The 14318-nt window shown below is 39.7% G+C and overlaps 1 protein-coding gene across 2 annotated transcripts; it reads left to right on the forward strand.

The window, feature by feature from the left end:
- The first annotated feature begins 359 nt into the window (after positions 1-359).
- Positions 360-12975, forward strand: raf1a (Raf-1 proto-oncogene, serine/threonine kinase a). Of its 2 annotated transcripts, XM_006796464.3 has the most exons (18): positions 360-876; positions 2472-2698; positions 2874-2986; positions 3091-3193; positions 3287-3444; positions 3872-3961; positions 6758-6902; positions 7354-7473; positions 7649-7673; positions 9004-9119; positions 9254-9371; positions 9502-9586; positions 9745-9921; positions 10004-10050; positions 10163-10281; positions 10600-10731; positions 11516-11650; positions 11748-12975. In XM_006796464.3, the coding sequence occupies exons 2-18, from the start codon at positions 2498-2500 to the stop codon at positions 11880-11882; spliced, it is 2019 nt and encodes a 672-aa protein (XP_006796527.1). In that variant the 5' UTR covers positions 360-876; positions 2472-2497; the 3' UTR covers positions 11883-12975. The 2 variants fall into 2 exon arrangements, with proteins under 2 accessions (XP_006796527.1, XP_035766017.1); XM_035910124.2 differs by lacking the exons at positions 360-876; positions 7354-7473 and having other exon boundaries at positions 2477-2698.
- The last annotated feature ends 1343 nt before the right edge of the window (positions 12976-14318 follow it).

Below are 14318 nucleotides of genomic sequence, written 5' to 3' on the forward strand. Positions count from 1 at the left end.
GGAGAGGATTACTCCTTCACACCAAACCGGTAGTGGGCCTTTTCGCTTGCTTTTCAAAAGATACTTTTGCGACTACTTTAAAATAATAATAATAATTTCAATGCATGTTAAATTTTCATGCGCAGTACCATTTGAGGAAAAGAAAAACATGGTTTTGCAAGTATGAGCTCTCCGCACGATAGTATGAGGGTGGCGTAAGCTGCACAATATGGCTACAAAGTATCTTATATGTAATGATATTGCGAACCCAGTAAATTCAGATGTAATCATACTCACTCTTTTATGAGCACAAAAAAACGACAATACCAGTAAAGTGGGAGGGCTTAGTTTGTGCTATAGTTGCGCAGTGTGTATGATGCTTGCAACTCTTGATATGACTGCAAGGTCCTGTTTCAATCAGTGGCGTCAGCCGGACGCACGACACCAACTTAAACTGCTTCACCTTCTTCTCCCGAACAACGTAAATATTGAGCTGCAAAGCGAAGCACTGCGGACCTACTTTTTGTGGGGGGAGGTTTTAATTTGAAAGTGCTTCGCTGGATTTGAAGAATATCCCTCGTCGTGTCACTTTGAGGGTCCGACGGACAGACGGATTTTTTCGCTTTTACCACGAATTGGAGATTAAAAAAAAGAAGAGGAAGAAAAAAAGTTTTCTTCTCTTATTTTGGGTGGTTCGAAAAGGAGACCCGCCTATGACCTTACCCTCTTACATTAATGCAACATTTACCGGATACAGGGTTATTTGATACAGTGTCTGGATCTTTACCGACTTGGAATTATTCCTCTTTTCTTTGAATGCGTTGCAAATATGATGATGTCACCGAGGCCACTTTTTCCTGAAGTTATGGCGGAGCACAACTTTTTTAACTTCTCTTGGTGAGCATATACAGGCTACTGGCCCCTAGCATTGCTACTCTTTGACTCATGTTTTGAAGTGCTAACTCTTTAGTTAAAACCGCTTCACCACGACTCGCATTACCAAAGAAATGAATCGTTTGAGCAAGAGAAAATTGAATGGAGGGCGAACGGAGCCGTGCAGTGAAGTTTGACGATATAGTCCGCGTTTGACGGCCTTCAGGCAATTTCATAGTTATAACTGGATCAGCCAGGCCTTATAAAACACGTAACTTCTAATAGCTGCTGTAGCAGAACAAAGCACTCACGCACTTCGGTTATAGCCGTACCTTCTTGTCTTTTTCAGCAGCACGTTTTTATTTATTTGGACAAAGTTCAAAACTCAAAAGTAAAGTGATCCCCTCAACCTAACACCTACAAATAATGCTAACCTGCTGAGATTACGCTCACCTACATTTGCGACTTTGGAGACTTGTCACAGGATCTCATGTGGATGCACCACTGATGTGGGCTTGTGTTGCTTAGACTGACTTGCTATGAAGAACAGATCAAAGCTGATGGGAGTAAAATCTTAATTATTCTAGATTTGGCAAACATGCTTTCTCTTGGGGCTCTTTCCTGGATGGGTGACAGCACTTGTTTTGGACACAGTTCCAGCAGCATGGTGGGGAAGGTGGCCCAGCCACAGTTCTGCAAGTTCCTGCTTTTCTGTACTTCTGAAAAAAACAAAACAAAAACAAACCTGTGTTCCTGCTGTGACAGATAACCAGGGCTTTGTTTAAGTGACACTACAGAAAATTAGGGTATACCTACTAAATGTGATGACCTGTGTAAAGCGCGAAAGTTTATATTGAAAACAGCAGAAGGGGAGGGGGGGCAGTAACCTATTTGTTTGTGGTAGGTACATACACCTTGAGTTGTAAGGAGTAAATCTAAGTCCCAGTTAACATGAAAACTACCCTTTTTTATTTGTTTCAATTCATCATGTGTTGAAATAATTGTGAACCTTGTCTGTGAGTAACTGTGACTGACCCCTCTTAGAGATTTTGTTGGTTTTAATATAGTCTATTAAAACGTAATATAATATAGTCTACATTTCTTTTACAAGACTAAATGGCAAGACTATTAAATGATACATTTAAACCAAAATGTGGTTTGCTGTAACTCAAATAACCACTAATTAGATGCTATCCGAAAGATTCCTTTTACGTTTCCTGTCACACTTTAAGGCATCCTGCTTAGATACCCTTCATATCAGCATTGGGCCCAATCTTGCTATAATCTAAGAAGTCTGCACTCTTTGAGGTTATATTTAGTGATTGCAGCAAAAAAGTTGTCATTGCATTAACCAGTTATGTCTTTGTTGTGGTACCTTTGCATTCTGTGTCACCATTTCATTCAGTTGTAGATTGCATGCATACAAATCAACTGTGCTTGTCTCTATTTAAAAAAAATTTTTTTTCAGTACAAGCAGGTTAATATTCAATCCTGTCAGAAAGTTAAATGGTCAGGTGCAGCTGATGTCGTTCATGTTCTTTAATTTGCAGGCTTTTAAACCTTTCCACTGTCTTCTTAATCTTTTATTTATTCATGTTGTATATTTTTTTACATTTCAGACTATTGTAAGCACTTGGCTTTACTAATGGCGCACCCTCAGGGAGTGTGGAAGAGCCTGAGCAACGGTTTTGGAATGAAGGACTCTCCGTTTGAGGGCCCCTGCCTTTCTCCGACCATAGTCCAGGGCTATCCCTGCCAGCGTCGCTCCTCAGATGACAGCAAGATGCCCGACTCAAAGGCTAGCAGCACTATCCGTGTCTACCTCCCAAACCAGCAACGCACTGTGGTGAGTTGATTTCCATCAAAGGTGACGTACTGGTGCTTCAGAAAATTTCACCATCATAACTGCAAATAGCAACAGTTCAAAAGTATTGTACTGGTATAAAACTACTCGTGGCAATATGGGACATCACAAAAAAATAACTGATTTCTTTTTTGGGGGTATTTTTTTGTCATCTCAGGTAAACGTGCGACCAGGTATGACTCTTTACCACTGCCTGATTAAAGCACTGAGGGTGCGGGGCCTGCAGCCTCAGTGCTGCGCTGTCTTCAGGCTGAATTCAGGACAGGGGAGGTGAGCTCAGGACTGCTGTCGATTTTCAAAGCACGGGTAATGAGAATCAGAGCTAAGTGTAGCTGCTTTTCAGATTTCTCATTCCCTTTTTTTTCCTCCCTCAGTAGAAAATCACGGATGGATTGGAATACCGATTCCACTTCACTAATTGGGGAAGAGCTGCAGGTGGAGGTTTTAGATCACGTCCCCTTGACGACGCATAATTTTGTGAGTACCCAAAAGCACTCAAAAGTATCCTCAGCTCTCAAGAGAGTGTCACTGTTAAAGAAACAAATGAATATTTATCCCTGTCTGTTTCAGGTTCGCAAAACATATCTGAAACTAGCGTTCTGCGATATTTGCCAGAAGTTCCTTCTGAATGGTTTCCGTTGCCAAACATGTGGCTACAAATTCCATGAGCATTGTAGCACCAAAGTGCCCACAATGTGTGTGGACTGGATCAATATCAGGCAACTCTTGTAAGTATATGAAAGCGTTTAAACAACTTGTCATTATTTTTGTATGTTACATCATAAATAATTTTGGAATTGTAACACTACATATATATATATATATATATATATATATATATATATATATATATATATATATATCTCATGAGGTAGGATTTAACATGCAGACAGGATAATAAACAAAAAAGGTTTTATTGATGCTACAGTTTTTACATGTAGGCCTAAGCTCATATACACAGTTTTGCATGTTTGTGCTCAGTTACTTGTATTTTGCATGCAGGCTGTGGGTAATCTTTTCGAGATCTTTATCAATGACACTGAATAGATGAGCTATTTCCCCTTACAACCACTGTACTGTGTAGCCGTCAGCTTTTACTTGATTAAACACTGGTGTGTTTGCGCAAACTAGTTGGTAACACTGTGTTTCTGTCAGATTGTGTCAAACGCCCGGCGAAAGCAATGCCCCGTCTGTGCCACCGCCTTCGTCCCGGCGTATGAGAGAGTCTTTAACACGGTTTCCAAGGTGAGTCTCTGTATAATTTGCACTTTTAGCGTTATTTTCAAATAAAACTCAAATTGTTAATGTATCTACTAGGAGTGCAACGATACACAAAATTCATGGTTTGGTTCGATACTTTGGTGTCACGGTTCGATATTTTTTCGATACAAAAAAATGTTCATGCCTTTTTAATTTGTCATTTATTAAAATTATAAATATAATATAATAATTAATTATTATATTATATTTATAATAATATTAATTTTAACTCAAAAGTACAGTTTTTAAATTTAATGTTGCTGAAACAACAAAGTAATAAAAAAAAATCTATCTGATCGAGAAATCACTCATCTTTGGAAAAGAGAGTTTATTACAGAGTAATGGCTCTTTCCAAAATAAAAGCTATACTATACGCTTCTTCTGGGCTATATTCTCAGCAGCATATTAAACATATCAGGTCCCCATAAGGAGAATCATGTGCTAACGGCTGTCTAAATGACTCGGGTAAAGTTTGTAGCATGCTGCTTGTTGTTTTTGTCTGCTTCCACTTGTCTTTGCACGAGGATGATGTCGGCGTAAATGTGGAGTCATATTCGTTGTGTTCCCACTAGTGCTGTCAGCGATAATCTCGTTGAAATGACGTTACCGCCACAACACGGCAAATCTCCGTTAACGAGCTACCGCGGGTCGCCCCATGCATGGGGCTGGACGGCCAACACGTTAACGAGATAACTGCACTAACACACTAGTTTCCACCAATGTAATTGAGCATTGCGTGGCACATCCGACATACTGTTTTACTTTTGTCCATGACGCGCTTACCTTCACGGTCATACGTCACATGAAAACCAAAATAGTTCCAAACCCCAGATCTGAATGAGGGTGGGGGAGGTTCCATTTGCCATGTTGCAACGAGAGCTTAACTTCTGTCTTGCTAGCTTGCCCTGCGCTCAGTGAATCTGCGTTCGACTACTCTGCCTAGGCTGCACTGTCGAGCGCAGATCCACTGAGCACTCAACACAGACAGCATCGTCAGAAGGAAAGTTGATAAAATAAATAAAATTTTTTGTATTGTTCGATACATATGCGTACTGAACCGAAAGCACTGTATCGAACGGTTCAATATCAATACGAGTATTGTTGCACCCCTAGTATCTACCCTTTTCTGAAAAAGCCTAAAACAACTTCATTTTTAAAAGGCTTCTCTGAAATGTTTTAATATATTTTACACCCTTAAAAACAATGACATGACAATGACAGAATGAAACATTAAAAAAAAAAAACAGCAGTCGAAACCCTGTGTTGATTTTGGCTGATACTTGCATGTTACCACCTGCAGATCACTTGGATAGTTTCAGTCTATTAGCAGCATGTGTATCATGTCACTAGCATGCATTTGTATCAAAGTGCGTGCCTGTGTGTGTGAGAGAGATAAACAAAATGGGGTTTCAATTGTGTAAACGGCTTCATGGAACTAGCAGAAGAAAGCAGAAACCACAGGGAACCTTTAAGTTCATAAGGTGTAAAGGCTCTGATCATGAATACATATGTGCTGTTTGAAGGTTTTTTTTATTTTTATTTGTTTGTTTGCTTTTGTCCAGCGTTTGTTTTTGTTTTTTGTTGTTGTTTTTTTCCCTATCAGGCATTGTTTGATGTTGTAGGGAGAGCTAATAGTGCAGGGTGCTACTTGTAACAAGATGAGAAATATAGAAAGAAAGTACTTTAATAGTTATTAAAGTGTTAATATTGTATGCATGCGTGTTTGGGAGAGGGGTGCTGTTGGATGGCTATACTGTTGGTGTGATGTTCTTATTTCTACCAGAACCGTAATCTTAATTACATTAAATCTTGTTTTTGAATGACGTCCTTGGCTTTATGAGGGCTTAACCAGTCCAAGGGCTGAAGGAGCCCGGTGTGAAAAGAATCTGTTGTTTCTGTAGCTCTTAAAATGGCTAAAAAGTGCTCTGAGCTGCCAAATTAGCACTTACAAAGTATCAAGTTGTTCCATGTAGAGCACTCCCCAGTGCTCTTTTGAAACATAGTGGGATATTGCCAAAAAGGGGATTGTGCTCAAAGAGTGCTCTCCATGTTTGTGGGTGTGATATAATATGATCTCTGTTTATATACGTCATTGAGCTGGGGTCCTGCTGTCCCAATTTTAACCAGCAGCTACAATACATTACAACTGGTTCGGTAACAGTGGGGTGTACCAAGAGGCTTGAATAAATTAAAAAAAGGAAGCTTTCATTCATGCAAAATTGTGATCATAAATTTGTGGATATTTGAACTTGGGTTCAAATGATTTGTTTTGCCTGTAAGTGAACATCTTAAGTGAGTTATGTTTTTTTTAGATGTCAGTGAGCTTTGTTCTCTTCAGCTGAGCCAACGCTGATCTTGGCAAATATCAAGGACAAAATACCTCTGAATTTTAAGTTTGCCAAAAATGGCATGAGAAGATGGCTACAATGCAATTGGCTAACAACTACTTCCCTGTAATGTTTTTTCTTTCTTTTTCTTTTTTTAATTTCCCTTTGTTTTGTTGTTGTGGTTACAGTATGGTATATTGTATACGACTTTGTTTGTTGGGCATCTGTTGTTGGCAAAAAATGTGAGTTGGGAAAGGGAATGGAAGAAAAATGACAGAAATGAAACCAGAAAGGCTCTAGACTAACTATAACCACACCCAAGCTTGGCCCAAATTTTAAAGAAGTTACAGAATTCAGTTTGTTTCTTTTAAATGTCAGTGGTTTGTGCCATCTGAAGCACTGACATTTAAAACCACCTCATTCTTAATATTTAAAATCTTGTTATCCCTCACAGCTCAGCCTACCGTTATTCCACCCCTCATGCCTTCAACTACGCACCACCCACTGGTGGCGGTCTCTCCCAGAGGCAGCGCTCCACTTCTACACCAAATGTCCACATGGTTAGCACTACCCTGCCTGTAGACAGCAGCGTGATCGAGGTAACTACACACCATATGGGCCCCTTGGGTGCTCCTGTAGGTTCAGGCAGTCACTCCTAAAATATCTTGTGCTTGCAAGTGTTCTTGCCCTCCATTCCAATGATCTTTGAGTTGCTTTTCTTTTTCCTACTTATCTACCTGAGTGTTAACTAAACCACTCAGAAGGGCTCGGTCTGTTTTTCAGCCCGATAGCATCCTGTTTTAACAAATTTTATTATCTGTGACAATTGACTTCCCCCTGGTTCGTTCTAGCTTCTGCTTTATTGCAGCTGCTGTTCTTGCATAATCAGCTCAATCATTTTGAATGCTTTGTAGATCTTTTCCCCAGTTTCTGTCCAGGTAAAACCTGGAAATCCATTTTGTCTTTGTTCTTTCCTCACTTTCCTTTGCTCTGTCCCTTTGCCTCCTGTCTCTTCACTGGCCTGTTGTATTGTACCCTTCTGGGGAGTAGCTAGACTGCCTGAATACCTCCCCCAGCTCCTGGTGCCATAGATTCTGGCTGAAGAGGAAAGTAGGTATTGTGCACTTCTCCCAGTCTTTTGTTGAGGCCTCACCTGAGAGTCCAGAAAAGGTTAGAAAGCAGAGTGTCTGTGTGCAGTCTCAATGGCATGCCTTGCAAGCAGGCTATCTGCATTCACATCTCTTAGATGTACTGTCAAACCATGAGTGACAGCACAGCACAAGGCCTGGTGTTTGCACAAGCTAACAAAACTTTGCTTGTGGGTTTTTTTTCTTTGTCTCTTCAGGATGCAATGCGTGATCATGACTCGGGTAAGTCTGCATTTCATTAGCTTCATGTGTTGTGCAAAACAAAAAGTTCACAAATTATTTTGACTAACTGAATATCTCACGATCTCCTGCTCCCTCTAGTGTTTTGTTGATATGCTCACTGAGCATTAACTACCATCATGCATGAAAAGAGTAGGGATGGGAATTCACAATTTCACAATTCCGATTCCATTTTTGATTCTGTTTAACAATTCGATTCTTTATATCAATTCTCCTATCGATTCTTATTTTTTAAAAAGGAGAACACTAAGGTCGATTAACTTAGAACTTTGTTTTATATCTTCTCTTTGAACAAGATAGAAATTTAGGAGTAGCATGGCCTTACAAACCCAACAGTGAGATATTAAGAGATCCACAGCCTTTGATGGGGTGTCACGGGGTCCCCAGGAAAAAAAAATGCAAATGTAAAATATTAATAAAATAAATATTCTTCTGTTGCAATAACAAAGTATAACATAAATTATTCTGTAGCAATTACACAAGAATATCCAGTGATGTCCCTGCCTGCAATTAAACACATACACTTACCGAAAATCGGGGGCATCTGCTGTGGCAAATGGGTGCAAGCCTTTTACCACAAACTTAGTCACTGCTCGGTGACATTCGTCTATCCTGGCCTGAAAGGAGACGCTACTGGTAGACTGCAGCGAGAACTGCCAGCATCTGAGCCAGCCAGACTCTGTCACTCTCATCATGGTCACCTAAATGCAGCGCACGGTAATGGCAGGTTTTGTAATAAGGCAGATCGCGCTAACATAATATGCAATGTTAGTTGATTATTTACCTGCCATGTTAACGGGAGAGGACGTGCAAACATTACCGCTGCTGCTGGGTTGAGATTCACGAGTCCAGAGCGGAATTAAAAACACAACATTAATTTAAAGTTATCGCGTGTCTTGTGAGCAAATGCTTTTGCATATTCGTAGTGTTTCCTCCCTTTAACGAAATATCTACTTTGCAAGTATTGCAAGTTGCCCTGTTGTCATCCGTTCTCATAAAGTATAACCAAACTTTGGAGCGTTTGTGCCGCTTAGGCGCCGTGTTTCCTATTAGGTAAATGACGCTACGCAACGTAGCGACGTCATTCGAGGCGACTGGAATCGATAAGGGAATCGTTTGCAAAAATGGCAAACAATTCCAATTAATTGAAACAGTGGGAACCGGTTCTCAACAATCACTGGTTTTCGATTCCCATCCCTATAAAAGAGTGAACTTGATGAGATGCCTATATAAAATATAACCTGGATCCATATCATTCACTAAGTCTTCTATGCTTAATTCCTATATACTCTTTTGCTTTGTATTCCTGAAGCGGGGAGTTCACCCAACCAGAGTCCTACAGGCTGGACCCAATCCCAATCCAAAACCCCTGCACCTGCCCAGCGAGAGAGGGCCCCATCCCTCAACACTCAGGACAAAATTAAAATAGTAAGTTTTGGTTTTTTTGGTATCAGACAGTTTGGTGCACTCTTGATTTCCCCTTCAGAATGAAACCTTATGATAAAAGTGTATTTCTGCTTTGTATGACATCAGTTGCATCTTTTTGATTCCTGTTTACTCAGAGGCCTCGGGATAAGCGTGACTCCAGTTACTACTGGGAGATTGAGGCCAGCGAGGTTTATCTGCACTCCCGCATTGGTTCCGGCTCTTTCGGAACTGTATTCAAAGGAAAATGGCATGGTAGGAATGAGCTGCAGATGCTACACACCATCAAGTGTATCACTTCCTAGAGTTTCCTGACAGAAAAAATAAACAATGAGCAGAGTGAATGCAGAATTGCTGGTCATACGAGTTTTGTGGATTGCTGTAGGTGATGTAGCAGTAAAGATTTTAAAGGTGACAGACCCTACACCAGAGCAGTTCCAGGCATTCAGAAATGAAGTGGCCGTCCTCAGGTGAGAGTGCATAAAAATGTTTTTCTTACCAGCATTAAGATTTTCAGGTGTTTTTAATATTTTATATTTTTGACTTCTTATTGAGTCATCTACATTTCAAATGTTTTTTCTAATCTTTGATATGGTGATTTCCCCTTCCTTTCTGCATCTGGTCACAGGAAAACACGACATGTCAACATCCTGTTGTTCATGGGTTATATGACTAAGGACAACCTGGCCATTGTGACACAGTGGTGTGAGGGTAGCAGCCTCTACAAGCACATACATGTCCTGGAGACAAATTTCAAGATGATCCAGCTCATAGATATTGCCAGGCAGACTGCTCAGGGCATGGAGTAAGTTGTACAGAATCTCACTTCTTTCTTAAAATCAAATCCACAATAACTGGGATATAATTATTTTTTTCTTCATTTTCAGCTATCTTCATGCAAAGAACATCATTCACCGAGACATGAAGTCAAACAGTATCCTTTCTATTGGTTTTTCAGTGTCTGTTAATGAAAAAAAACAAACCCAGAAAAACAAAAATGTATCCACCTGGTGTACAGGATGTGTTTTTCCTTGACTGTAGTGCAGACATTTTCTTGCATGAAGGGCTAACAGTAAAAATTGGCGACTTTGGTCTTGCTACGGTAAAAGCAAGGTGGAGTGGCTCACATCAGGTCGAGCAGCCTTCTGGATCCATTCTTTGGATGGTTAGTAACACCATATGGTGCTGATCCAAAGTTACATTTTTTAATTATCATCTAATGATGCAATTATCATCATCTTTTTAAAAAAAATTATCATAGATTATATAAAGCATTGAAACATGCTGGGACTGTCAGTCATTGAGGAATAAGATTATTTTAACTATGTTAAAGTTTGAAAGTTCATCCCTAAGAACTTAATTCTGCTGTAGCAACAAGTGGGCTATATTAAGGGACTTGATGAGTTGTGATTAGATAGTAGCATTAAACCAGCTATTCATCTATTTAAAAAACCTGACTTGGTTTCTTTTTCTATGTTTACAGGCTCCTGAGGTTATCCGGATGGAGGATAATAATCCTTACAGCTTCCAGTCTGATGTCTATTCCTATGGAATTGTTCTCTTTGAGCTCATGACGGGAGAGCTCCCATACTCCCAGATAGGAAATAGAGATCAGGTAAAGATGTTTAAATGTATTACACTAATGGTTTGAGAGTATATCACTGCATCTTTGATGACATTAAAGCACTTAAGTTTCTTTTGTCATACAAATAAAAGTCTCTTGGCTAGAACATTGATTTTGTTTGACATAGTGTTAACTTAAGGGTTCCAGTGCTGTATGCCTGCAATCAGACACATGTCTAAGCTGTAGCTCTCTGCAAACCTAGGCTAGAAGGTGGTGGAAAGACACTGTGTCACTGTCTGAAGGGGGTTGTGGAGCTGGCCCAAGGCCCACTGTGGAACAGAGGCGAGCGCCATGGAGCCACTGGCCTAATTTTAGACCCCGTAACACAACCCTGTATGTGTGTGAGAAAAGGGGAGCATGGGTGTGCATATGTGCATGTTTAGGTGTTTTTGTCCTCTCGTAGACCACGAGTCCTGCCCTGGGTCATATGTGGCGTCTTACTGAATTTACTTCACTGTGTTTGTATTCAGATTCAATTAAAACCTTTGCACAGTGCACCCATAAATGTTATGATCCACTATTCTTTTCTGTTCTCCTTGATACTGTAGCATGACTTTGAACAGTGCTGATCTGGCAGGCACATAGAGTACGTGTCATCCTTTATCTCTGCAGCATCATGCACTCATGCCATATCTTTATCTGCAAGATGGACTGATCAAGCACTGATCAGTCGTCCACTACAGATGTACTGGCTTTAATCAAATTTTCAGTTCTAAAATACTTTAAAATGTGATTGCTGTTCTACTCTGTCTGCTATTTCTGACTTTCCCGTTAGATTATCTTCATGGTGGGAAGAGGCTATCTATCTCCAGACCTCAGCAAGCTCTATAAGAACTGCCCCAAAGCCATGAAAAGGTTGGTGGCTGACTGCACCAAGAAGTCCAAGGATGAGAGGCCACTCTTTCCACAGGTGAGCTACTCTCATGGCAGTTGTAGATCATCAAGCTCAATTGTTAGCGTTTTGTTTAACCCTGTTTAAATCTCTCTTCTTTTTTAAAAAAATTTAGATCTTGTCCTCCATTGAGCTTCTCCAGCATGCCCTCCCTAAGATAAACCGCAGTGCCTCAGAACCGTCCCTGCACAGAGCCACTCACACTGAGGATATTAATGCCTGTACTCTGACCAGAGTGCCTGTTTTTTAGAGGCTCAGACAGCACTACCCTTCCTCCTCGGCTTCCGCTCACCCACCTCCTCTGCCTCATCGACTTATATGAATTAGCTCAGACATTCAGTATTCCCAAATTCTCCGTAAAGATGCTAATGTAGCTCGACAGACACATATCCAGTCATACAAGACATACATACATGCTAATCAGTAAATTGTGTAAGAAAAAGAGGAGAGAGGGAAGTGCATCTGCAACTATGGAAGGGATTGATTAGTGTTGGATTGCATTTGGATGTACACATGAAGAGGATGGCATAAGATACGTCAAGGTGATGTCTTGGTTATCACCATATATATTTTAAATGTATGCCAGGGCTTCATGCTGGCATTGGATTTGGTATAACTTGTAAATAAATGCACGCACACCTACCTAAGACAACCATGAATGGACATTGAAGAAAGCTCAAGACAGATGTTTCTCTCAGTTTGGGCTCTGTGATGTGAAGCCTGTTCTCCTACCAGAATGTTCTGTTCTCTGATGAAAAGGACTTATTAAGCTTACCTGCCTTAAGAGGAAATGAAGCCTGGATTAAGATCCTGCACAACTTCACCTCCTCCTGTTATCACAAAGCAGTTGGATGTAGTCCATTTAGTTGCACAGTAGTAGTTGATTTATATTTTTATTTTTTTGCGTTGTCTTAAATGATAATGGAGTAGACGTGGGGGGATTTTTGTCTTTGTTTTTGTGTTGTTGTTGACTTCTTTTAATTGTCTTTATTTTTTGGGGTCCTTTTGGATGAATTATAGTCTGTCAGACAGCTGGCATATGTGATGTTGGATACATGCACATTTTTCAAAGCAAATGCAATGGATATGTTTCAGCAGTCTGCACAAAGGTGTCATACCTCTGAGTAAACCGATACCCACACGTCTTTATCACTTCTTACATTGTTAGGTTATGATGAGCTGGACATTAGGCAGTTGTCTTAAATATTTAAAATTCTTTGGAAACTAATTTGTATTTGGTTACCATGTCACTTTCAGGCAGTTAAATGTTTTATTGTGAACTTGGTGAGAAAGTTGTTTATTTGATATTTTAATAAAAATTAAGTTAAATTCCTTTGCCAAAATAGACTATATGGATCGTCTTTGTAACTCATATGGACATGTGGGTAGTTCTGTGAGATTTTGGACCGTAACATATTTTATTGTTTTTTGCCTCCACGGTGGGTTTTTCAATCACTCATATGTGATAGAAGTATAGACTTTCAGCTTTAATACAGAAAGTTGTATTAGCTGTTGAAGAATTAGTCATTTTTATATACAGTCCTCTACTTAAGTGAATGGACAGTTGACTGGGGAGCTGTTTCACCTGTTACTTCAATATTCCCTGACAAGTTAAGCTGATAGAAGATTATTTCAAGTTGTATTTATATACTGTTCATTAGAGCACAAAATATGCCAGTGAAAGAGGCCATCATTAAACTGAAAAACCAAAATAAATCACAAAACTTTTGTAGGAGTCTGGTACAATATTTACAAGAAGAAATGCACAGGCCAGTTCAGCAACTTCAAAAGGCCTGAAAAACCACAGACAACAAAGTGATTGCAGAATTTTATATTTTCTAAAGAAAGACCACAATATCTAACCAAGTGAAAAATACTCTTGAGGCAGATGTGTCATTTAAGAGATGGCTTCATGAATGTAAATAGAAACTGTTGAAAACAGTTTAAACTAGTTGCTCTGAAGAACTGGAAAGAGAGTTTAAACTTTGCCAGAAAACCTCTAAGAGCCTCCACAGCTCTGGAAAAAAAATCTTTGGCTAGATGAAACTACCAGATTAATTTGTACCAGAATTTTAGGAAAGAAGTGTGGACGAGAAAAAAATCTACCACATTATCTGTCAAACATGGTGGAAGCAGTCTTCAAGGATGGGCATATAATGCTGCCAATGAAACTGGTTCATCAGTGTTTATTGATGATGTGTACAGGGTTATACACCCTGCTCAGATTCAGCCAAATGCTGCAATGCAAAGCTAATTGGGGGGAACTTTGCACTGAAAATGGATAAAGACCAAAGCAAACTGTAAAAGAAACTCGAGAGTGTTTCAAGCCTGAGAAATGTTATGTTCTTCAAGGGCCAGAGCATGGTTTTCAGTTACTGAAGACAAAACAAATGGCAGAGACACAAACAAGCAGCAACAGAAACCAGCTGGAGTGATGCTTATGAGTTCTAGACTTCAGGCAGTCATTGAGTGAATTTTCATGAAGGTTTTAAAAATTCTATGTATATTTGAAATTATATTAGTTTGTCCAGTTACTTTTAAGCCTCTGAAAATGGGGGATGGGGAGGAAATGTACAAAAAAATTGAAGCCATCCTTCAGCAGTAAATGTAATTTTTGTTAAATCTTTTGAATTCAAGCTGAAAGTCTGCGCTTCAATCACTTCCCAATAGTTTGATTTAAAATTCA

This window comes from Neolamprologus brichardi, chromosome 20 (genome assembly GCF_056152115.1).
Source record: "Neolamprologus brichardi isolate AB-2024 chromosome 20, ASM5615211v1, whole genome shotgun sequence".
In the NCBI taxonomy this organism is placed as follows: Eukaryota; Metazoa; Chordata; class Actinopteri; order Cichliformes; family Cichlidae; genus Neolamprologus; species Neolamprologus brichardi.

Bases quoted from the DNA above. Each gene is read 5' to 3' on its own strand.
- raf1a (XM_006796464.3), top strand. From the start codon at position 2,498: ATGGCGCACCCTCAGGGAGTGTGGAAGAGCCTGAGCAACGGTTTTGGA. The intron at 6,903-7,353 runs GTAACTACACAC...TCTGGGGAGTAG, and splicing joins TAGACAGCAGCGTGATCGAG to CTAGACTGCCTGAATACCTC. The intron at 9,922-10,003 runs GTAAGTTGTACA...CTTCATTTTCAG, and splicing joins CAGACTGCTCAGGGCATGGA to CTATCTTCATGCAAAGAACA.